Here is a 25,861-nt window from a genome sequence, read left to right as displayed (position 1 = left end):
TCCTGCATAACGCTGAGGTCCTTCTGCCTCTTATAGTATACAAAAATGCTACAGGAAGCAAAATGATGTGTAGGCAAACACTAGCCACTTGTTTTTGCTTTTCCCTTCTCTCATTAAGGTAGACTTGTGAGTCATGCTCATGGAATACTGAAAGTCGCATGGATTACTAAATTCAGGTTTCAGCAAGAAAACATTATTCCATAAAATGTGGTAGGACCTGGCAGCTCTATTCAGGAGCAGGATTATACTTTCGGATCCTATTCAAGAAAACTAGGAATTTATTTTCTGCTTCCAAAATCCTAAGCTATAATTTAAGCAAAATAGATATCTCTCTCAACTAAAACTATCTCTCTCAACTGAATCCTAAAAGTTTGTTACAGATAAGATCTAGTTGGCGACCGGTCACAAGTGGCTCCGCTCAGGGCTTGGTATTAGAACCAGTTTAATACCTTCATTGATGAACTTGGATGAGGAGACTGAGTGCAGCCTCAGTAAACATTTAGTCTGGAGAGAAGGGTCATAAGGGGGGGATAAGGGGCACCTTATTGCTCCCTACAGCTGCCTGACAGGAGGTTGTAGTGAGGGGGGTCGGTCTCTGCTCCCAAGGAACAAGGGACAGGACAAGAGGAACCGGCCTCAAGCTGCACCAGGGCAGGTTTAGATGGAGCTGAGGAACAATTCCTGCCCCAGAGGGTGCTCAGGCATTGGAACAGGCTGCCCAGGGCAGGGCTGCAGGCACCGGCCCTGCAAGTGTTCACACAGCGTGGAGACGAGGCCTCAGTGCCATGGGGCAGTGGTGGCCTTGGCAGTGCTGGCAACGGTTGGACTGGATGAGCTTGAAGAGCTTTCCCAAGCTGGTTGGTTCCATGATTCTATGACTGTCAGGTTACAGCATACATTACAGCAGAGTATCTCATGAAAACACAAGCTAGAGTTCCTATTTCCCTTGTGATTTATACCCTTTCAAAGCAGTGGGGATTACTTTTCTTTTTGAATTTTGCAGATTTACTATCAAAAAAACTCCCAAACCAACACTATTTTTCTAAACATGGAATAATTTGGTGATAAAAATAAAAAGATTTTAATACTTTATTCCAAAAATTACACTAGACATAAATCAGAAACAGTAGTTTTATTCAGTGACACTACAAAGAAAACCCTAAGTTATTAAAATGCTAATTTCTGCAAGATATTTCATCTACAAATTGGCCTGAGGTTCTTTAAGGAGAGCATAAAGGACGGCTTTAGATTCAGCCAAGACATTCATTATTTTCTCTTTTAAATGTCTGGGAGAGCTATGTCAAATAGCTGTCCCCATGCTTTTCTTATTGTTTTTCCTTAGGACTGTTATCAGTTATGGTCAGGCTAGAGTTTTCCGATTTGACTGAATTCCAGCTGCAATAGCAATTTATATACCCATTAGTACCATCTCTTGAAGATCTGTGAGAAAGAATAACTATACGCCTCATTATTTAGATTTTAAGCAAAAAATACATAATAAACACATTCCTCATTTCCTGCTATTCAGATACATAAATGTCACCAAGTTAAGCATTTCAAAAGCACAAAACCACTACCAGAGTCAATTTTAACTTTCCATTAGTGAAATCCCATGCTGGTGAATAATATTAATCTGAAATCAAACCTTTTCTTGAATCAGCCTCTGTAGGTGAATCCCACATGACAACATTGCCAAAAACATGGTGAGCATGTACTGCTGAATTTTGGATATTCCATTTGCCAAGGAATTTAGTACAGCTGGTAATCCCACCTTTTCAATGACACTTTGGAAAGCATTAGGTGAGTGACGAGTAATTCTGCATAAAGCCTACAAAAGTGGAAAAAAATAGTTATCCTGTGGGATTATGATCTCAACAAAAATAGGGAGAAGAAGAACAGATGAAGACTTTCCAACAGTTTAGGAATATAGAGAATTCATACAGTTTCATTTATAAAACAAGTATTATGGGAAAAGGCTACTTTTTTTAGTGTGAGGTGTCCCTGCCCATGGCAGTGGGGCTGGAACTGGATGATCTTAAGGTCCTTTCCAACCCTAATTATTCTATTATTCTATCTATAGGAACAATTTAATGAATGCAGAAATTGTCCAATACAGCTGGAGAATACATTAGTACTTTACTTGCAAAATCAGTATGTCACTGAAATCTCTATAGATTTCAGTTGTTAAAAGATCAGCATGTGTTAGATTTCAGTATTAATTGTTGGGAAGTTTTTTCTAAAGTTAAGATTATAAACCCAAATATTGCAGCAGTATTAATACATAACCATGACTTATATCAAGCATAGAGTAATAAATCCAATAAATAAGTTCACCTTCTTATTACTGCAGTGTTTTCACTACAAAGCAGCAGAAGAATTAGAGTACTACCTTAGTGTATCCTACTTCATAAGCTTCCTTGGCTAATTCACTTCATATGCAGTATAAAATAATGAAACTTCAGAGTTTTGATAGAGGACACAAACCGCAAAACACTGGGAGGGATGGGAGGGTGGGAAATCCAGGAACATATTCAGACCCAAGCCTACTTGTGTGAAATGATCTGAGTGGAAGAAGGAGACAGAATTGGCTACATGGATAGCAATAATTTCTATGAGACCAGAAAAACAAGACACAAAGCTCTTGGTCCAGGGACGTTGAAAAGTCAATGTCTCTTAACTCTTGCAGTACCCCTCACTGCTGCTTTCACTCAAAGCTCTCCAACATGTTAGTCTGGAGCAGGCTCTACCCATGTAACCATGGAGTAACCATGCAAGGAAAAGGTATGATTTCCAGGAAGCCGACTGCCTTCACAGGAAAAACATGTTTATTTGGAAGAGTTGGGTTTTTTTTTTTTTGCTTATATTGTCCACACGTACACTTTTAATTCAGATTTGCACAAGATGTTGAAGAAAATTCTGCCTCAGCCAAACTCAGTGCGCACACACAACATGGTCATCTTTTCAAAATGCTGGCCTTACACTAAAGCATGCACTGCTAAGGAACTCTGGGAGAGAAAAGTTGAGAGAGAGAAAGACATCTTTCTTACTTAGATTGACAAGCGCCATTGATATTACGTCCCACTTATCAGCTGATTCTAGGGAATCCTGATAATTGCAGCTATCACCACCTCCTAAAACACACTGCTTTGTCCTAACCTGTCATCTCTAAGTGGGCTTCTGGAGGTGTTCTTCAGGACTGATAGTCTTTGAGAAATGTCCTTCAACTTGCCTTATAAAGGGAAGGAAAAAAAATCAGGATATAAGAGCTTCGCAAAAGCAGCATCATTGCAAGTCTGAAGAGTGCCAACCCAGGAGTGCCAGATGTTTCACAGAATCATGCAATCAACTAGGTGGAAAAGACTTTTAAGATGACCAAGTCCGCAGTTCAATTTGAACTACACTATAAATATGGTAACTTACTATACATGTCACTGCATTTAACACCCTTGGTTGAGCAAGAAGCCCATAGAGATCAGGTTTCTCTACCACAGTGACAAGGGGTGAAGGAATTGAGGAACTCAAAATCTATGATATTTTCTATCTCCTCACTTGTTATGATGCATGAAGATTTTCTTCTCATTGGATGCTATGGAAAAAAGGCAACTTCAGCCGTGCTTAAGAGAGGCTAGCTACCCATAGCATAAATATTGTGGCAAAGAAAGGATTTTTCAGTGGTTCATCTCAACCTTAGAGCACTGGGAGGGTCAGATGATCTGGGATCTCAAAAGAGTCTGAGGATAGAGAGGGACAAACAACAACCCTCTCTTCTCACTGTCACTAGAAACCTCACCTAAAGGTAAAGTGTGCAAACCATATGGCACTCATGATACTAACCCATGACCCCACCACTACGAAAAGCTGTAGCGACTCTGCACTGATGACAAGTGCATTCTTGAGAATCACAAGTATAACTTGCACATCTTACTGAGCAGAAAAAAAGCTCTTGCCTACCTGAAGCACACTATATTGTCCAAGAAGAAACTGACTTTTCAAGAGGGTAAACATAACCCACTGTCATGTCCTCTGGTGATCTTTCTCTGCTCAGTGTTTGGATGTAGTTCAGGCTGTTCCTCTGAGATATGCTGCTCACTGTGGCATACAAAATAGGCGCAACTGTCCAATACCCCCCTAAAAACTGAGCAGCTCTGGGAGGCTGGTGTAGGAGTCAAGGGAATGGTAAATGCCAAAGCAAAGGTCTCCGAGTGGATAGCATGGAAACAGGAGGAAAACTTCAGCACAAGTTGAAAGACATAAAAATATAAAGAGCTAAAATCTAAGAGCAAACAAGTTAACAACTGCCCAGTCTAACGACTGACAAGAACTGAAAGCACAAGATACAAAACATCCCTTCTGGTAAAAGTAGTGGGAGGAAAGAAAATTGTGCAGACCTACTTAAATACTCAATATACAAGGGAAATCATCACTTTCATCTCCAGTCTTATACCATATATACAGTCATGATGTAAACATAAGAAAATCACAGATCAAATAGGTAAAAGTCTCAAAAAGAACCTTTCTGAAAAAAGCAGCCAACCAGCCAGACTTAAAAGCAAGCTTAAGCCATAAATGCTCTGTATAAAGGTTAAACATATATTTCACATTTTTACCCATACAAGCTCCAAGACTAAGTTTTTACAAAGAATTTCAGGTGCCACAGAACAAAGGCTTTTGTAACGTATATTTTACTAAATAAGTTTACTGTTCAGAAAGGCCAATACATTCTCCCAGTATCTGAGCAGTTTATTTCCCAGGAAAGTCTCTGTCACAAATACACACTGAGGTAAATATTTAATACATACTTGTATTTTTGAAAATTATGAGTTGATTCTACCATCTACCCCTTCAGCTATATTTTTAATTCTCTCTCCTTTATTACCTCAATGCTAGATGTGTCTAAGTCCATACTGCTGCTGCAGCAATATTACCATTTTCCATCTGGGAAGCCAACAGTAAACTCATTAGTGAGCCTGAGCTCTCCTCAGGAAATGAGCATCCAGTTACCACACTTAATTTAAAATAAATCAACTTACTGTTCGGTCCTCAGATATTACCTGTATTGGTGGGTATGGTTAAATTCACAGCCCTGATAGGTATTTTCTACCTCACAAATCTTTTTGTTCCAAACCTGCTTGCATGTCATAGCTCTGTCTGTCTTCTTACCCTGTATTAACTTACAAATTCAGCGCAAAGAATAACCCTGATGATTTTATAGGAAGTAACACTGATTCCAAATACGCTTTCTGAGCAAAAGTCCGAGATAAAAACAATGACCATTTTTCATGTAAAACACCAAAAAAAAAAACCAACAAAAAAACAACAAAAAACAACAAAAAAAAAAAACAGCAAAAAAAAAAAACCAACAAAACCACCCACAAGAATTTTGCAAGAATTCAATCGATTATTTGAAAGACTGAATGTTTCAAACATAACTCATGATCACCATCATAAGAAAATGTATGTTCCAAAAAATGATGACTCACAAGGACTTTTCATAAGCACTGTGTGGATTTCAATTTCAGAAACTTTGCAAATATGTTTTAATGTAATCTGAAATAAAACCACACATACATACAGTAAACATGCTCAAAACCATCTCAGTTTCAATACAGAACGCTTCTGAAAATAAAGCCCACAAAAAAGCGAATTCCTCACCGAAACAGCAGTTATCTTCAAAGAATCTACTGTAGAATGTGTGAAAAGGTACCACAAGATAGGTCCAACTTCTCCTGTAATAAATCCCTGTGCATGGCAAGAGAGAGTGGTGCAAACATTTTCGATTATCTTTGCTGCCAAATGGTTCACTACCCGATCTTCCTATAGGAAGGAGAGGAAAGGAAAACTCATATGAAAATGTTTCTAAGGTTTCTGATTTCAGTTTAAATTACTGCCTATGTCCATGTTTTATTCTGTGTTTATTGTCTTAGTGTGGTTTCTTTGATACTTGCCAAAGTCATTTCATAGGAAACTTCGCTTTCCGAATGTTATGTTTACAGATCCCACAAAGGTTTTCTTATGATAGAGGTATTGAATGATCAGTGCTTTGTGAATGAATGCCTGTGTATCAAAACTCATCATTACAACAGGCTCTGAATAGCACAATTATGAGACATGCAGTTACATTAGGAAAAAAACAATTACATTAGGAAAAAAACCAATTACATTAAGCCCTTTTTATTCAGAATAACCAACAACCCCCTGGGATAAAGAAGAAACCTTCCTGCAAGCCAAGTTATTATGCAACTCCTTTCACTTCTCATACTTTTCTGAAACAGACAATCCTAACCAATGTATAACATAAACCAATGGGTCAGATCACTACATCAATTCCTAAATTTCCATAAGGGATTCTGAATCCTTCATATGACAATATCTAGTATTATCAATTAGTATTAGTGATAATACTAATCAAATATTTTTATCGCAAAATTATTTGTGGAAAGCCACTGTACATGTAGCTTTAGCATCTACATAATACTACTCATACTACAATGTCCCCATGGAATAAAAAACATCATGTCAGATGATGAGCCATCAGCACATCATGAACATCTCATGGCAGCAGCTCTTTCTCAAGAAAACTGATACTGACTCCAATGGAAGCTCAACAGAGATCACTTAAAAGCAGAGTCTCTACTTTGACTTCACCCCCTCACCTCCTCTCTCTGCTTTCACTTGAAAGCAGAGTCTTTATCTGAACAGAACTGGCAGATTCATTGCTAGTGGTTCTTTGGTTGTGCATTGCCTCACCTTATCTCAATCTTTAACTATGAATAAGTGAAGTCTTTCAAGAGTGTCTTAAATGGCATTCTTGAGTTCAGCAATTTTAATAAAAGAAGGACGACCAATTTAATTTATCAAGTCTACTTCATAGCCTGGCTTCACAAATAATTCATCATAATACCTAATTGATTGCTTTCTTAAACTAATCTCCACATTATCTTACTAACCTTTGGATTTCTGACATTTATCTTCACAATTGGAACCACCAACAACTGTGGGCAATGACTATGAAACCTTTCAGAAAGCAGCACAAAAAAGCCTTCCAGAAGGAGAGAATTTAGACTTCATTAAAAATATATTCAATATCCACTCTTCCTTCTACTGACTTAGGCCTTCTAAATATAGATACTGATGTAGAAACATTTGGAAACTCTAGTATAACGCTGTTAAAAAAACCCAAGCTGTACTCATACTTTTCATGCAAACCCCTCCTGTTCTCCCAAAGAACTGCAGCTCCTCAAAATACTTCAAAGAAATACCAAAGCCAGTTGTCATCTAAACCAGTTACACCCTCTTATTAAACTCTGCTGATTTCTGTACGCTCCCTTCTGATTTACGGCCATGATACCAAAGAGGGGATATAGGGTTTACAGTTTTAATTACTGCAATATATTGTATCATTTCAATCTATTAAAGACCTAATTACGCAAATACACACACATGTGTGCCAAAATTCAGCTTCTCCAAACTTTTTATAAATAATGTTAATTTTAAATCTTTTCTGTGAATTATCCAGATTTCTGGATTTTAGTCTTTTTTTTTTTTTTTTTTTAAGTTGAGTTAAACATACACATTTATCAAACTGACTACACGCATTTTAAAATCAAATCCATAATTAAAACATTAATAGTCAAGTTAAATCTCTCTTATATGTGAAGTGATTACTAGGAATGCCAATTGGGACTCTACTACTACTTCAGGGAGGCAGAAACAATAAATGCACTATAATCCCATTTAAAAACCATAACCTATGCAGTGGATAACAGTTATTATGAATGTCAACAAATTTAAAGATACGATAACAGTTTTTCTTCACAAGATTTGGTCCTGAAGGTGTGCTTTATTTCCTGATAGCCACCAATGAGATGATTATGCTTTGTGCCAGAAATTCCTGCTAGTTTAGCTAGAAAAAAGTCATAGCAGCCTTTCAGCATGTTAAGGGGGCCTAGCAAGGATGCTGGAGAGGGTCTCTTCATCAGGGACTGGAGCGATAGGACAAGGGGTGACGGGTTCAAACTGAAACAGGGGAAGTTCAGGTTAGATATGAGGAAAAAGTTCTCCCCGTGAGGGTGCTGAGGCGCTGGCACAGGGTGCCCAGAGAAGCTGTGGCTGCCCCATCCCTGGCAGTGTTCAAGGCCAGGCTGCATGGGGCTTGGAGCAACCTGGGCTGGTGGAAGGTGCCCCTCCCCATGGCAGGGGGTTGGAACAGGATGATCTCAAGGTCCTTTCCAACCCAAACCATTCTATGATTCTACGTATCATCAGAGTGCTCTAAAAACTCAAGGAAGGGGAGCAAATCAAAGTCATCAATGAATCTACATTAATTTGAAATAACTGAATCTAATGGCTATTTCTACTGATTGTTAAAAACTTAACAGTGCACTAGAAGTTTTGGAGGCACTGAAGATACAGTCACTATGCAGCCAACATACTACCTAAAAATAGCATAATTTAACTTAAAGGTTAAGAGAAAATATTCTATGATCTTTTTATATTATATTGTGTACAGATACATACATTTGAATAAAAGCATAATACTGATAAAGAAACATTGGAAAAGCTGAAAGATTCAGGAAGTAACACTGTATTCCATCATTACTCTAAATCAACTTCCATACGCTTCTTCCTTTAATCTTAAAAGACAGAATAAACTACAAACATAACAATGAAGTAAAGCTGTATTATCCTGAGCATTCATGATTATAAGAAGAAAGTCTTAATTTGGCAAGAATTTGCAATATAAAGCTTTCTCAGAAAAGAAAATTAAACTTTAAACACCTTTTGCAGAAAAACAAAAAAAAGATTGTCAGTAAACTGGAGAATTGATATCTAAGGAAGAAATTAAAGTGATAACATATATGATTCAGACCATTACTTTTATATTATATGCAATTCTGTCAGTAAGTTAAAAAACCAGATGTCCAAAGGAGAAACTGAAGTGGTGATGAGTATGATTCGGACTATTACTTTTATAGTAGAGGCAATTCTGTCAGTAAACTAGAAAACTGCTACATGAAGAAGAAATAAAAGTGAGAATATATATGAAGGTATTTTTCCACTTGTATTCTGAAATGTAACTTTATGTTTATGGATATTTTTGATTCTTCAAATGGTGGTGTTCCAGCAAGTTGAGGCTGCTACAGCGGAGACAGACGTATTTGTATTAGTACGTTTGCACTGTACTAGCACAAACATGCTCAAATACTTAAAACTCTACTACAAACCTCAAGCATATTCACAAACAGGAACTGTAGAAATGCACAGCTGTGCTTGGTTAGCCTGGACACAACCTTAAACTTGGGCTTAACTAAATTTAATTCAAACTATTTCATGTCAAACATATCTTGATTCTGTCTTAATTTTCCAGAGAAATATATTAAGATAAACTACTACTAAGAGAAATTTGACATGGTCCAGGACAAAGAAGTGATTTCATTCTATAAGAATAAATTAGTGTCTTATGGATGTGTCAATTTAGTTTCTCTACACTGAATATTCTGAAATAGCAAGTCTTCCATTACTAAATTTATAATTAAATAGCTTCTCATTAATGTGCCTTAGAATGACATCTTACTCCCATTACGAGCTGGAAATAGTCCTCAATACAAACATAGTTATGTGCACTTTATCACCTGAAGGTTCGATGTTAAATAAGCATCTAGACTCTTCCTCTATTAATCACATTCTGTAGGCAATAAAGATCTCAAAACAAGAAGAAAAAAAAGTATTTCTCTTGCTTTCCCCCCTCCAGCAACCTCCAACATGTTTTCTGCCTTGAGCTTTGCCTTGGGCAAAAATAAAGTCAAGTGGTCTCATACAAACAGTAAACGTAAACCCTCTACTCAATTCTTTTTCATTTTACAAATTGGAACTACATGCATGTTTTTCTTCCCTTCTTCTAACACAGCTAAGACATCACCATGTCTTATGAAGAATGAAGAATAGAGCACATGTATGAGAATAAAACTAATTACTACTTTTTTGTCCTCAAAAGAATGCTAACAACCCAGCAGGGTAACGATGCAGTTTTGAGAAACTGTATATCAGCCACTTCAAAATAGAAAGTAAATCTTGCTCAAAGATTTAAGGAAGAAGTATAAAAAACAAATTGCAAGAGGGCAGCACAATCCATCAGCAGTATCTCAAAAGAAAGCCACAGCATTAATAAATTCCACATTTATTAACAGTAAGTTATATTTACTGTCCCATTTCCAAAACAAACCAAGCAGCAATACATAAATGTTGAATGTACAGAGAACAACGCTGCACTCTGGCATTAATCTCCTGCTTAGGTCATGGTCTTCTCATGATTATTAAATTCAAGAGCAATCCTTGATTGACAAGGCACTGCAGTGCTGCAGGCTACAATTCTCACACAATGCCTAAAGGGTTATTACAGTGGAGAAATCCGATGGAGGACAATGAAAGCGCCTTACCCCTTCCCGAAGACACCTCATTAGCACAGTATAAGCAGCTGAGGGAACAACCCAACATTCTCTGGGGTGCTCTCTCTTTTCCTCCTGAAATGAAGCCAAAGGCACAAATAATTAAATCAAAAAAATCACAGTAATCTGTGTCACATAAAAAATAGGTAACAGCTTCTTAATAAGGTTCATATTAGAAACATTTCAAATTAATATAAGCTACACAATGTATGCAATTACAGGGCAGTACTACTATTTGATGTTATTTCACGTGCAGCACAGAAATTGGTATTTTGTTAGATGACTTAAGTAGTCTCCAAAATCCGTAATAGAATTTGTCCTAATATTTCTGGGTTTCATTGATTCTCACTAATTCACTCCCCCCCCCCCCCCAAATATTCTTGCATTCTCACTTTGATTAATTCAGAAAGAGACAGCTAATTATTCAGAGTTTCTCTTTAAATGTGCTTTAAATGAGCTTCTCTTTAAATGCGATTTAATTATACCAGATGAAATTAATTTGTAAATTTACTTTGGGGAAAAAAAAGTTTCCAACTCATACAAGGAGATATAAAGCATTTATTTAATCTTACTCTGTGCTATACCCATCAGTACATATTAACATTGTTCTAAAACTTTTATGTATTTTCCTTGAAATACCCCTGTTAGAGAGGCTAAATCACTGCTAGTTGAATCAAGGGTTTAATTCTTCCATTTGGAGCTACTGAACTCCACTTCCCACCCCCAAATAGTCCCCTGTAAAACTACAAGTTTAAAAAAGGACATTTGGATATCATTAAGATTTAACTAAAACCTCCATATCTAGGCTAGTAACACAGATATTAGTAACTGGAAAAAAACAGCCTCTTTTGGGAAAGTGAAGAATAATAGGCAATGGATGGTGGAAAGATGATAGGCCATGTGCAGCTTGTCTTAACAAATAGACAAAGAATGACAAGCAACAACTTCTTCAGAAATTCAACATTTCTTGAACTCTACTGGTTATATTAGCAAATTGTTCTTAGCATTCTATGTAACTGTTGATATTGAAAAGCAAAGAATGGGCAAGGTGGGGGTTAACGATGCAAAACCCAGTTACACTTTCTAAATTTCCTGAGTTCCGAGTGGCCTACTGTAATACAATATATAGAAGTGATAATGTCAGGCATTTCATTAAAGCAGGGCACACTAACAGGGAAGATTATTACTGAATTGCTTGGAAAAATTAATTTCCCTTCTTCATTGAAAATATATCAAAACTTTATTTCAACATATATCAATACAGAAAATGAGTTTGTTACATCTCCTATTTTTTAATTATCTGTGCTAACTTGGTATTAGAAGGCATGGAACAATTTTCTTTGGAAGTAATTTACAGACAATGAGTGATTTGACATCTGACAGAGACATCAGGTCTACTACATTTCACCTCCATCTTATCTGAGTAACACCATGTTGACATTTAATCACAGCTTGCCTTCCAAGGCTTAGTGTATGAGTTTAAGGAAACATAGATCAAGTTTCAAAGAAGGATAGTAGGTTACTTTCTAACAGTCAAAAGTGGAACCTTCACCTGGAAAAGGCAGGACATGGCTAGGAGTCAAGACAGAAAATGGCTAGGAGTCAAGACAGAACTAAAATGACAGCCGATGCTGGAAGTGGCATGGGTTTGTTTCTCATCTGATTCATCTAATTTAATCAGAAATTCTGTCAAGATTTTCTGCAACCATACATCTAAAATATACTATTAAATAAAAAGTCTTAAGAAATGGTGCAGTACTGAAACATTAATAGCTCTTCCGTTCTTCAGACTGATTCATGGCTTTCTGTAAGGTGTATGGAACTTAGCACCATTCTTAATTACCTACACATTTTATAAATTTACATATATCACCAACCCTGGGCAATTTTGCTACTTTTTCCTCATAGACCATATCGATTTTGATTAAACTTTAGGGCCTGCACCCTAATAACATGAACAGTAAAACAAGGCCAATGCTTGCTAACCTACAAAAAACAAAGCAACCACTACTTTTTGTGGAACATGCAAAGGAGGGAGAGCACGAGGACAATAAAACATGGAAGATCACCACAAACCTGTAACTACAGTAAGGCAAAATACAAATCCATTTGGTACTTTCATTCCCTTATCAAGTGACCTCACAGGACAGCATTCAGAGCAATTAGATGATGCTGTTACTACAAAGGCTTCAGAAAAGCTAAGGTTAGGCTTTTTCTCTTTGGAGTCACTTTTGTTCCTAAAAAGTAAAAGCAAGTATTCTACTCTTCTAATGGGTAAAATAAAGGTGAGGGTTTAGAGGAGCTCGTCGTCAATTCCTACTACTGACAGTATTTTTTAATACAAATAACCTCTGTTTATATTTAATGTGAATGTACTATTTCCAGACTGAAGGTTTAAATCAGTTCTAGTCAGGAATTACTGTAATTCCATTCAAAATTAGTCAGGATTGCTCCATTTCCTTTTCCACAATGTTGTGAATGCCAACATGCTAGATTAAGATCTAATATGGACTCATTATATCAATAGATGGGTATCATAGGCTGTGCTGATAAACCCTATTTAATTGAAGCCTCTAGCTAAGATGTTCTAACCCTTAGATCTGCCCCTTGGAGGCCAGCAGTCATTATGGTTATGTATTAAATTGGTTTATGAAGTTAAAACTCTATATTTGAAGAATGCAATTTAATTAATCCCAGATGAAGCCCTCAGTTGCACTAATATGTATCTTAAAACAGGCAAAGCATCACAGAACATACAAGGACAATAAACTGTTGAGGACAGAAATGGCAAAGTAATTTGCTCTTTTTGTCTACTTTTGCATGCGAAATGTTTGTTCACACTTGTTAAATTCCTAAGGAGCATTTGACAGTCTTACCTCACTGGCTATGAGGTAAAGAAGCTCCCCAAGTGTTGGTAGAAGGCACTGTTTCAATTTGCTATTTCTGAAGTTCTCTCTGATGAGTTCAGTTAAAAGTGTAATTGCCTAAAATCAATTAAAAAAATAAATCATAGAGCAACACATCTTTTCTCAAGCAAAATGTACTGTTAAAGGTAACAAGCTTTATCTGAAATGCCATCTTACTGATTTAGTCTACACTTACGATAAAGAGCCATTTGCAAAGGATTTAGTAAGCATGGAAGGACAACAAAGCATAGTAATTACAAAGCAGATTATACATGCAACCTGGAGAAAAATGCAATAAAGAAATAGCCTAGGTGACAGATTGTCAGCTATCTGTTCTTCCCTTTCCCTCCGGACAACAGAAGTAGATCTGCCAGTCTACTTACTGTTCTATGTTTCTGTAAGATCTAAACCATCAGGTTACAAAAAGAAACAACAATAAAAACACCCCAATGTTGTCTTAATCACAAGATAGGAACTCTTCAAGTTTTGTCTCTTGATCTCCAAGTTTACTGCAACTCACTGCACTGATCATACTAGTTTTCTGTACTTCAGGAGTTTCTTTTTGAAAAGCAGAGATATTTTTATATATGTGTTTATAGTATTTATACCAAGGGAGTGGAGAGAAATTGAAAATTCTCACTCATCTTATGCAGGTGGCCTAGTAAGGAATCACTTTCCCATACACATATGGAACAGATTTCATCCTAATCTTTAATGCTGGAGTCATTCATTTATAGAAGATACTCACTATTTTTAAATGCTTATGGTCGCTCAAGTACAAGTCTGTATCTTCCATAATCATATAATGGCTTCTTCTTCTCTACAGAGCATAGAGATCTGCCCTACGATTTCCCTCTGTTCACTGAACACACTGAAGTAACAATGTATTATCCTAGCGCACGACACGGGAGTTCATGGAATACAACACATACTGAACAGGCAGAATGCGCCATTAACCAAACTTTAGAAGACCTTCACGTGTCCTCTGCAACAAAAGCTATGAAATAGGAAGTTGTAATTCTATATTACAGTAGATTGTGATCATCTATAAGCATAATTATACATACACACAAATAGTTTTATAAAACACACTTAATGTTATATACTATAAAATATTTGTGAATATAGGATTTTAAGAACACTTTTAAATATCCCGAAAGGAGGAAGGCAAGCTGTTCCCTTCTCCATCATGTGCACAAATTGCTTCTAATCTTCATGAGATTTAAATATTCTTTCATCCTTCCATAAGGAAAAGTTTAAGACATAAAGAAAGAATCTGCCCAAAGATTTTGATTCGACATTAAAGGGCGGTATAAATTTTAGATAAAGAAAGTACATCACCTGCAAAAACACACAACAGAAAAAATCTAATTCATTTTAGCTACATAGTTTGAGGAATAAAGTCTCCTTCTTAACTATGTACTTGCTTTTTCTCTTCAACTTCCTTACATTTTTCCTGTCAGAAAAGTAAATAGCAATGAACAGAAAGTCTTATAGTGTCTGGTAAAAGCAGCTGAAATTTAATAAATTGCCTACACATTTTGCACTAGCTGTCAAACTGGATGGATATACTATAGTTCTATCAGGAAAAGAAAGAAGAAAGATTCACATCTGAATATTCATTATCTTCATTTACAACAATGGTGTGCAGAGTTGATGCATTATCTGTAGCAGATTCTTAACCCATTTCAAGCTGTATCTAGAAGTTTCTCTGCAGTTTTAGGAGTCCGTAAGTGAAAATTACAGCATATTTGAAAAGAGAAAGTATTTTATACCTTAAGATGTAAAGTGGCAAAGTACAGATTTACAGCATTATTCCATCTTTGATCTATTAGTACGACTGTCAGCAAGCATCAGTGGAAATTAAAATCTATTTGTAATTCTGCAAACCTTTACAGTGATAAAAACTGTCTATGCCTCAAGCATAATGGAAATTACTTTTCAGTTCATTTTCTTGGGAGTACACACACGTCACATACCACAGGCAAGTAAATGCCAAAGCAATCTCACTTTCCTTCGAGGAAAGCACCCACTAGGCTAAGAAAGTACACTGTGCTTACATTGCCACTAACCAGAAAAGAAACTATACTAATATTTGTAGCAAGTGCTCATCAAGGTGAGCAACCTTCTCTGATCATCTTCAGCATGTTGCCTACCTCCCTTCTCAGTAGGATAAGAATAGTTAAAACACTACAAGGGGTAACTGCACTTGAATCAGGAGTTGGATCTACATGTACCTGTGATTCACTGTACCCCAGTGAAAGCTGGTGAAATATCTGCAATAAACAAGTGGCTTGAGACTGAAGAGCTGGCCAGCAAGGTGGAAACAGATACTTTTGCCAAACTGTTCTATGGCGTACAGATACAAAAAGAAGTGGTCTGAATCAGTGAAGTATTCAAGTGTTGCAGATGTTGCGTTCAGTACAATAAACTGGGTCACGGAATGAGGAGGCCTGAAGGGAAGTCTGACCAACAGACTATGGACATGGTACTAGTGTGGCCCAGAATGCAGAAAAAAGATAAGAAAATGCAGTATGTATTGCACAATTTATGTAGATACATAATTTATATTGCTCCCTAGAGGAATTCTAGAGGAGATGGATATGTGACACTTTTCCAGGGGGAATACAACACAAAACTGGTTCAGCAGGAAAACTCTTTATGCTTTCAACTTTTATGGAACTGCTGTAGGAAGAGGTCTTAGCAGACAAGTAGCCAACAAGATGTCATGAACTCCAAGGGAGGCTCCAACAATCTGCTTTGGAATCAACTCAAGATCTCAAAGGGTTTACAATCAGACACGAATAGTAGCAAGTAAGTTACGGATCTATTTGCTAACAAATCAAAATGCAACTAAAAGAACAGCCTACAAGCTTTGGGGTTTGTTTGTTTGTTGGATTGGGGGTTGTTGTATAATAAAAAAGTTTTTTCTTCTCCTAGTCTGTCCTGACAGATTATTACATGACCTTAGCTGCAGATGCTCATGAATATATCCCTTTTCACCCAAGCCCTTAAGTTTGAAGCTTTTTAATGGCAGGCAGGACCAGGTAAAAACATTTGCTTCAAACAGGAGAGATACCCTGGTTTTGTTTCTGCCAACGGTAAGAAAGAAAAAGATTGCTCAAGGATACAGGAAACGAAGAGTCCCTGAATTATAAAGATTTTTGCCTTCAAAACTGAGGTCAGTGGCAATCAGCTGGAGCTACTTTATGCCAAAAGATGTAAACTGGAACTAGAAACCAGCTGCACTGGTTTCAGCTGAACCAGGACACCAGTCTTCACTTTCAGCTGAACCAGGACACCAGTCTTCACAGAACAGTATTTTGCAGGAGCAACCAAAGTAGAGGGCTTTTTCCTTTTTGTTTTTATTCTCTTCCCTTTTGTTTCCCTTCACGTAACTATCACCAGTACATGCAGGTTTCTGCCATCCATCCATGCCTTTTCTGAATATCACGTCTCTGGAATTTTATTCTTTTTATAACTCTATATGAAGTTACTCTAAGTCATCATCTTCTGCTTCAAAGCAGGGGCCTGGTATCCACTCAATTTAGAAGCCATGCTGATGAGACTCTTGAAGACCTATGTCCATGAAGAAAATATCCACGTAGGGTATTTTAGATTGAGTAATTCTACATAGAATTTCTCATATTTTAAGAAGTTCTATAGGCTTTGAGGAATTTCCATAAGTATTCTTTAAAATTAGTTCCCTTTAACTGATTATTGCAAATTCCTTCATCCCTCTCAGTGAAGATGCAAACCACAAACACATTGGCTCGAAATTCCCTTCTTCTCTACGGAATTCTTTTTAAAATGTGTTTCAGACTAAAATCCTTTTTCTTTTTCCCCAGATGGTAGCTGAAAGGGCTGGTATTCAGAGGAAAAGATAGGGCTACAACCAACATACAACTGCTCTTGCCTAACACTAAGCCTGGTTTGAGTGTCTTTTAGAAGACACTGTCAGAAGGCACCAGGAAACGAGGCTTTTGAGTGAACACCAGTGTGCAATTTCTATCACAAAAACATGTTGTAGCTTAATTGTGTCAGTCAAGTGAGAATGTGCTTTAGAGGAAAAGGCTGGATTTTTTATTCCTGTCACTAGTCTAGAACTTGACTAATTTGCAAGAGCGAACAAGATAGGAAAATGGCTCTATTTTAGGCTCATTCTTAGTTGCAAGAGCTAAACACTTCACTGACCAAACTGTACAACTTACACAGATGCAAAGTTGGTTGGCTCAAAAGAAATCAGAAGTGTCAAAAATACATTAAAACCAAATTCTTGGCTTTATGAAAACTGGGGTAGCATAACACAAGAAAAAAGAAGCATTCAAGACTATTATTTTAGCATTGTCCCCTTCCCTGCAATCATTTGAAACCTATCAAATTTCTACCAAACTAAGCAAGAATAAAAAATAATAATAATAAAATTATTTATTGGTGGCTTTTGTTTTGAGACCTCTAGAAGCAACCTAAAACTGTCTGAAAGGCTGAGGTACAAACACATTTCTTTTTAGGCAGAATACATATATGAAAACATTTTGAACGTACTACACACAGAAAAAGCTCAGACATTAATAGGTATCAGAAGACTCCCTCCTACACTGAGGATTTGTGTTTAAACTCTGCGATAGAAACAAAGAAGAGGTGAATATGCTAAAAGGCAGCCTTTATGAAATGAAGTTTAAGACAGCCAGCTGCAAGCCAATTCTGGAGTTAACTGACAGATCTGCTTGTTAGTTGTAAAAGCACGGACTGCTCAAGCAACCCAACTGCATTTTCTGCATATGGATTTAGCTATGTAATTTTAAATAGAGAGAGGAAACTGCAGGCAGTAAGTGCTCCTTGGCTTTAGAATATTTGGGTATTTTTCCCTCTGTGTGAAACAGTTCTCAGTGCTCTCGAGAGTACAGGCTTTACCAAGAAAGCGAAGGGTATATTCCCAAAGGTAACTGGCTGACAGTTTACTTGTTAACACCACATTCATTTAATACCACTGTCAGGCTGACTCTTTCCATTTTTAATGCTGCAATATAGCCACCTTTAGTTTTGTGAAAATAGTAGCAATGTACCTTCATGTTCCTGCACTGGATTTGATTTTGTCTTGCCTTTTTTTTTTTTTGCTTTAAGGAAAAAAATATTAATATTCAATTTGTCTTGCTCTGTGTATGAATAAAGCCAAAATGCTCTTCGAAATTGTAGAATATTTTCAGTCTAGATTCTCAATTACAACCAATAAAGGCAAAATTATTCTATGCACGTACAGAACAGGACACAAGTATATTCGTCCTTTCCAACCCTAACTATTCTATGATTCTAAAGCCTCAGGAAAGCGATTCCAGAGGAGGGACAAACTGAAATTAGTTCAGCAAAAAAACACACAGTACAACAGTCAGAAAAACAAAGCTTCCCACTGCACGGTACATACATAATAAAGGCAGCTGTCAGATATGTGGTACACTTCACATGATCACCATATTGTTCTGGAAGCAAGTTAACCTGAAACTGCTTATCACCCTAGGATCAAACCAAAAAGGCACATCCTATTCACAAATCCTCCAGCTGCCTACCAAATCAAAGCAGCTTGCAGGCTTAATTCTTTGCAGCCCTCGGAAAGAATGGTTTGCACAAATAAATGCATGAAGTATTAGTTTCTCCTCTTATACATCTGCTTAATAACAACCTCTGCTCTCAGGCAAACACAAAACTGATAGACTTAGGGACAGAAAAGATAAAAGATGTATCATTGTTTACATGAGTTTTCTATGCAGCTGACATGTTGACACTATAAGCATTACTTATCAGCCTGACATTTATGCTTTAACAGTAAGCACTATTAGGTCAGGCTCTGTTTCTTAGTAGGTAGAAATTTCACAGTAGAAATTTGTTTGCATATGTCCAGTTCTGAAATGGAACATAAGAGATGATATAGCTCAGATTTTTGCAGCAAGTTTAGTCCTCGCTAGACATAATTCCCATTAACATTATCCCCTTAAAAGAAATTATTGATCCTACAATTGTAATGCATGTAAAACTCCCTTCAGTGGGAGTTACTCATCTGTAAAAACTACCTGGGAATCATCAAGGACATCGGAATATGCAGCTTAAAACATGGCAACTTATTTGACTACCACAGAATTTAAGTATTAAAAGTATAATGGAAAGTAATTTAGAAAGTGATTATTTTATAGTGGAAAAGATATTTCTTTCAGCTACAAATTTCAACTAAGGACTTAAACTGTATTCCTCGCTGTACATTTACATTAGAATGCACAGAATGGAATTAAAACAAGAGAGGAATTACAGAATGTCATACAATAAAGTTTAAACAGCTGCATTGTAAATTCTATATGAATTGTTTTTTTTCTAACAGGTAAAATATTGAGATCTTAAGCTTCAAATACTAGTGTTAAAGAAGCCACTATTTAACAGCATTTTTGTGAGATAATTATGCTTCTTTAGCAGTAGATACCTGTGAAAGAGCAAATGACTATGCAATGCTATAAAAATGAAAAGCCTAAAGAAGAGCAATTGAAACAGGAAATATTTCCCACTTTAAAAAGAAATGCAGTGGGAAGGGCCACAGGTCCAGAAAACAACGTCATGTTACACTTCAAACAGAAATCTCACGGCTTGTGTTGCACAAATACTACAATAGAGATGGGCAAAGATATCAAACGGTTACAATCAACAAAAATCCGTGATTAAAGGAAAGCATGTAAACTGAAAATAGTCCAACAAGCTGTCTGGTGAGACATGAAGCACTTCTAATCAATATAACCAATTATGAAGAATCCCTTTAAAATGTTCTCTGATGTAGGATGTGTTATTCTATACATAATTGACTTAGATACGCAATCTTACACCCAAGTTGCACTTCAGTTTCAAGCACCCATACAGAACAATGAAGGTAACTTCCCACCCAATATTTCACTCCAAAATGGAAGTCAATTTTAGTGTTCTACTTTCCTCATACAAGTAAGTTTACTTCTGAAATAATGAATATAAAAAGTTATAATAGTATAAACATAATAGTTATGATAAGTTATAATAGTATAAATGGTAACACTAAATTCATTCCCCCCAACTACAAACAATACACTTAATAAGCACAAAAAAGAACTAGACCCAAGTCAATGTGTTCACTTCTGTCTTTGCCAGAAAGTTCCCAGAAGTAGTGTGGGGTGGGAATTAAAATCATAACATTTGATGAGAAGCCATTTTTTCTCTTAACTCCAAGAGAGCATCTGTGTGCCCGCTGATTTCCTAAACTCTGTATGTGGATTGGAATTAAGGGCCTGTCTTTTCCCCTACCATGTTACCCTTCATTCTGCCTTAACAAGCTTCTCTCTGGAGCTTAGTAGTCCAGGTCACTATTGCATTTATGATACAAGTAGTCGAAGGAGAGCACTGACATAGAATGGTTAGGGTTGGAAAGGCCCTTAAGATCATCCAGTTGCAACCCCCTGCATGTTTCATAACACTGATTAAGGAGGATACAAATAATGCTCAGAATCCTGAATGAAATATTGAAAATACAGACAAAAGTCTGCCAGATAGCTTTATAGCTTCTCACTTTCCAGAGATGTAGATAGTTATTCCCTGAAGAAAGGGATCCTAGGGCATTGCTCTTCATTATCCCAAACATAACAGACTTGCAGGAAAAAAGCTAAACCAAACCAAACCCAGCACTTTTACTATCATAAGAACTAACTAAATGGAAAACTATTGCAAAGAGATATACTAGCAGCACAAATGATATAGTTTTAATGTAAAAATGTATTATTTCATCTCTCAAGGAAAATAGAATAAACAGTGTCAAGCAATTAAATGTCTTTTAAAAGGGTACAGCTTTTGCTTTGGTCAGGCAATTTACCTAAGAAAAATGCAAAAACTGATTTAATCCTGCAACCAGTAATGTAAGTTTTCAGTTCCCTTGCTGAAAATCTCTTTGTTTTCTATTACCAACTTGGTTTAGACTTTAAACATAAAGCAAACCAAATTAACTGGATTGACTAACTTTTTTTTTGGGGGGGGGGGGGGAATCAAGTATCTTTCTTCAAGTATGATAAAAGGTCTTACTATTTCTCCAACAATCCAGAATTGCCATGCTTGATAGATTCATTGTCATTAATTACATCTACATTTTCTGTTTCTTAACTCAGAAGAACTTTTCTCAAACACACCATGACTTTCTGCCAGCAGAGGCTCAATTACCTAAGAAATATTGATCATTGATCTGTTTGCATTCCTGCCACATGCCCCAGGCAAGTATACAGGTTACAATGAATGGACCATATTGCTGAAAAATAAATTGAACAAACTCACCACAGAGGTTGAAAGTTAACTAAAAGTCACTCAAAAAACTTAAATGGAATTTCCTCTCACTGTTACAGAAGTATTGTGTCAATCCTGATTAAAACCTTAAGATTATTCTTCCGGATTAATCACTTTACAAAACAGTGGGTATCTGCATGTGTGCACATGTATAAATATTCATGCACACATTGTGCTGCAGCTTCCATCTCTTGCCTACAGATTTTCACTGAGGTGGGTTTTGTTTGGTTGGTTTTTACACATAGAGGCATTAGGGCAAAACAAGGAAAGTACCCTTAAAGAAAACACAAAAATTATCATCATCTGTGAGCAGACTTACAAATATATTTTCTTATCAAAAATAAAAAACATTAAAACTAAAAGGTTGGGAATAAATGGCCAAATGAAACCATTTTTATTTGAATCTCCTTACAATATGGGCAGATGCGGATAGACCTGGAAACAGAACTTACCAGAGGTAAGCTGAGAACATGATTTCAAATTTGTATTATGCATGAATTTGAATGACAACAAACTGCAGGCCTAGACAAAAGACTAGCTAGAGCCTACACATGATTTCACAGGTCATTAAACTACACCTGCAATGATGCAGGTGCTTTAAAGCTGCAGAAAACAACCACCAAATTGTACTTCAAAAAATCATAAATATACAGGATCCAATTATATGGAGCTCCAATTTGGATGAAATCAGAAATCAAGATATTCTACCGCTTTGGCAAAGGAATCACATTCTAAGCTCAATATTACAAACATTCTAATATGCTGTCATTCTCTATGGGATATTTAGTTTATTATTTAGGCCATGGCATTCCATAAATCAAAGGCTTTGCAAAGGAGCATGAAGTCTGTAACAGGTTCTCTGAGCCCTTTAAACATTCAGTAGAGCAGTGGAGGACCCAGGCCTGTAAAAAACCAGGCAGAGCTACCTAGGTCATAGGGTGAAATTAATATTCCCAATTAGCAAATTTTGAAGGAGTAAGAAAAGGACCAGACTTTTGCCTCCAAAATAACAGGCAGAGAATGACTTGATAGTTGGAGATGGCTTGTCTCCTACCAGACTCAGGAGTATACTGCTCCCCAACACAGAGGCGTTGTGAAGTAACTCTATCATCTCTCACTAAGATAAAAGACTGAATGTGAAATTTCATATTTCCTACCTGGCAGATTGTCCAATCTATTCACACAGAGGAAAGAACAAGAGCTTCTTTTAACAAATAAGCCAAACTAGATATATATGGAAGCAAGCCTCCCTAACCTGGGAAGAGTTTTTCTCTGTCTAAGAAGAACAAGCAGATTTTTCTTTCCAAGCATCCTGGAAAGAAAGAAAGAACTATTTTTCTAATATAATCTAGTTCCTTAACAACCAGTTTCAAAATCTAAATACAAAGATAATATCTTTAAGTTTAGATGTTTTCCTCAGATTACTAAGAATAAATGAAATGAAACAATGATTCACATTTGTAAAGGGCAATTCAATGAAAAAAAAATCCACATTACCAAGTCAGAAACAAACATGACCTATCAATACTTATTGCAACTGCCAGATAGAAGAAATCACATATAAAGTGTCTTTATCTTCAATTACAGATCAATCTTCCTATTATATTCTAAGATCAGTCTCATTTTTTCTAACCCATGCAATATTCTCCTAAGAAATACTTAACTAGAAATAGATGAACTGCAAGTGAATTCACAGATATACACATTTATTTTTTTTTTCTACTATGACCTACATATTAGAATAGCTCAGCAGAATAAAGATAGTGCACAGTTCCACAGTTCCATGTTTGGCTAGTTTGTGGAATAGTAGTTTACTTGCATTTTAGTTTCATGGTCTAGTGACCTCCAGTGGTTACATTCAAAACAAACTGCTATTCACCAATTCCCTGAATAAGAACATTAAAAAATATATTAAAAAAATAGGTAAAATATTAATTCTCTTAATAATTGAATTTGAATTTAAATATTAAAACTTTAATAAAAATACTAATTCACTATTTTATTTTTTATATATATATAAAATAAAGGCTTTTGGCATACAGTACGTGAAAGCTTACTTTTGTCTGTAAAATGAGGATGAGGCTTCTTTCCTAAAGCTTTTCTGCTTCTTTAGTTCTTAATATTACTACTATTTAACAATCACTTAAGCAAGGTTAAGGGAGCAGATTCAACCTCAAAGGTACAGAAACTATTCTTAAATAAATGTGTAACTGAGTAAAAGCGAGTAGGGGTAGAAATGAAGAGACAGCTTTCAACATAGGACCTAATAGACTTGTACAGGACATGTGGTACTTTAAAAATACAAAAGAAAACAGAAATAATTGGATGAGTCCATAATGAGGTAACAAAAGCCTGCAAAAGGCTTGTGACTGAGCGATAAAAAAAGGAAAAAAAGCTTTGTGCACATAGCATGCCAGAATATATATGACAAAGTTGGTTTTCACCAAGCTCAGGCCTTCTTACAGGTAGCTATACTGTTGATCGGTAAAACGTGAATCCAGTATCAGTAACAACACACCCATGAAAACCTAAATCTGATGACCTTTTGTTGCTGTGAATTCCTAAGGATGCTCAGGATATCTTGCTTTGTGAAGATATGAAATGGAAACAAGCTTCTGGGAATGACATAAAATGAAGTTCATGTTCTTAATTTATCAAACCAAGTTTGAACAAGTGAACTACGAATCTGCTTCATGTGTTGATATCATGCTAAGTTATTAAAAGTTACATGGGTATCTCAAAATTACTTTTGAGTATTTCACTGAAACTTTTAAAAGTTAAGTAGCAGAAAAAACCTGCCACATGCAAGAGTGCACCTGAATTGTGACCTGGAATTTAACTGACACTCAACTGTCAATACTGAAAGTCTTTGACCAAACTTCAATGACTGTAACCACAAGGACTCCTTCCCCACTTCATAATTTTAGACAACAAAGAACCCAAGGTAATAACAATAATGTTTTCAATTCAGATTTCACTACAGAACTGAAATGTTAAGCAACATAGCAATATAATAATATTAAGGATTATTATGATTAAGAAGAAACCAAAGGGACCTAGAACAACACGTACTTCCTTAGCTGCATTGCCAAAAAAAAAAAATCAGCTATTAGCCAATAACTACATGTTCTGACATACCAGATGACCAGATCTGCACTGTATGGAGGCATAGTTGCTATGTACGTTCAGCACTAATTTCTCACATTCAAACACCCATTGTATTCAAATACTGACTTCACCTCATAAAGCAGAAATAATGTCATATTCACTCTTTAAACAGTCACTAAATAGTAGATTCTGTCAAGTTTATACAACTTGCGTGCATGTGTCACATGCAAACAAGGACAGTAAGATCATTTTGTCTGATCAGTCTTCTGTTTCAGTCAACTACTGAGCATGCAAAATGAAGAAAGGGATTACAAATATTTTCATTCTCCAATTACTCAATTACTTTTTGGAAAAAAGGATATCTAGGAATCAATTACACTATTTAATACTAATTATAATAATTACATTTCCAGATAACCAAATATGTCAACACTTCTGTAACACACACAAGCACGAGAAGTATGGTAGTGACTACTTCATTTTCTGAAAGGGACAGAAAAAGGTTAGTTTCATTTGTGGGTAGCTCTGCAAAGATCAGAATTGCAACTACACAGAATAAACTCAGAAATTTATACATTTCATTAATTGAATTAATTACATTCCCATTTACATCAGAAAAAAATAAAGCAGGGATCCGGTAAAAAAACCTGTGAAAGTTTCTGACATAAAGAACAAAAGCATTAACAAAATTCCCCCCTCTACTCCTCCCCCAAAGAAAAAGAGGGAAAGTTACCTCAGAAACAGGTACATTTTCACCAAGTTCAGATGTGTGTAATGCCAGTAAACCAATCAGTCGAGCAACTTTTACACGTCTGAATATCAAATAAAAAAGGTATGCATCAAATAAAGTAGGTACATAAAAACTATTTCAAAAATACCATAAAAACAACTGTCCTGTTTATATTTTACCCAGATTGCTAAGGGCACAGAATACTTGAATTGCCATTTACAGCTCATATCTTCCTCTTACAGAATCAGAGTCACAGAACTCTTTGGGTTTAAAGGGACCATAACTAGTCCTAAACCCCTGCCATGCACAGGGACACCTTCCACTAGACCAGGTTGCTCCAA

The 25,861-nt window shown here is 36.2% G+C and overlaps 1 protein-coding gene across 4 annotated transcripts in view; it reads right to left on the bottom strand.

The window, feature by feature from the left end:
• The window catches only part of ULK4 (unc-51 like kinase 4), a 191,974-nt gene that overhangs the window by 141,931 nt on the left and 24,182 nt on the right, over window positions 1-25,861 (bottom strand). For all 4 annotated transcript variants that reach the window (XM_065665495.1, XM_065665494.1, XM_065665497.1 and 1 more), the window contains 5 exons: window positions 25,524-25,602; window positions 13,322-13,429; window positions 10,437-10,520; window positions 5,653-5,814; window positions 1,646-1,828 (listed from right to left, as the gene is read on the bottom strand). In XM_065665495.1, the coding sequence (XP_065521567.1) occupies window positions 1,646-1,828; window positions 5,653-5,814; window positions 10,437-10,520; window positions 13,322-13,429; window positions 25,524-25,602 (616 nt within the window). The remainder of the gene's footprint in view (window positions 1-1,645; window positions 1,829-5,652; window positions 5,815-10,436; window positions 10,521-13,321; window positions 13,430-25,523; window positions 25,603-25,861) is intronic.

This window comes from Lathamus discolor, chromosome 2, assembly GCF_037157495.1.
Source record: "Lathamus discolor isolate bLatDis1 chromosome 2, bLatDis1.hap1, whole genome shotgun sequence".
In the NCBI taxonomy this organism is placed as follows: Eukaryota; Metazoa; Chordata; class Aves; order Psittaciformes; family Psittacidae; genus Lathamus; species Lathamus discolor.
Note: the sequence above shows the minus strand (reverse complement) of the source record. Positions and strands in the feature narration are given on the sequence as shown.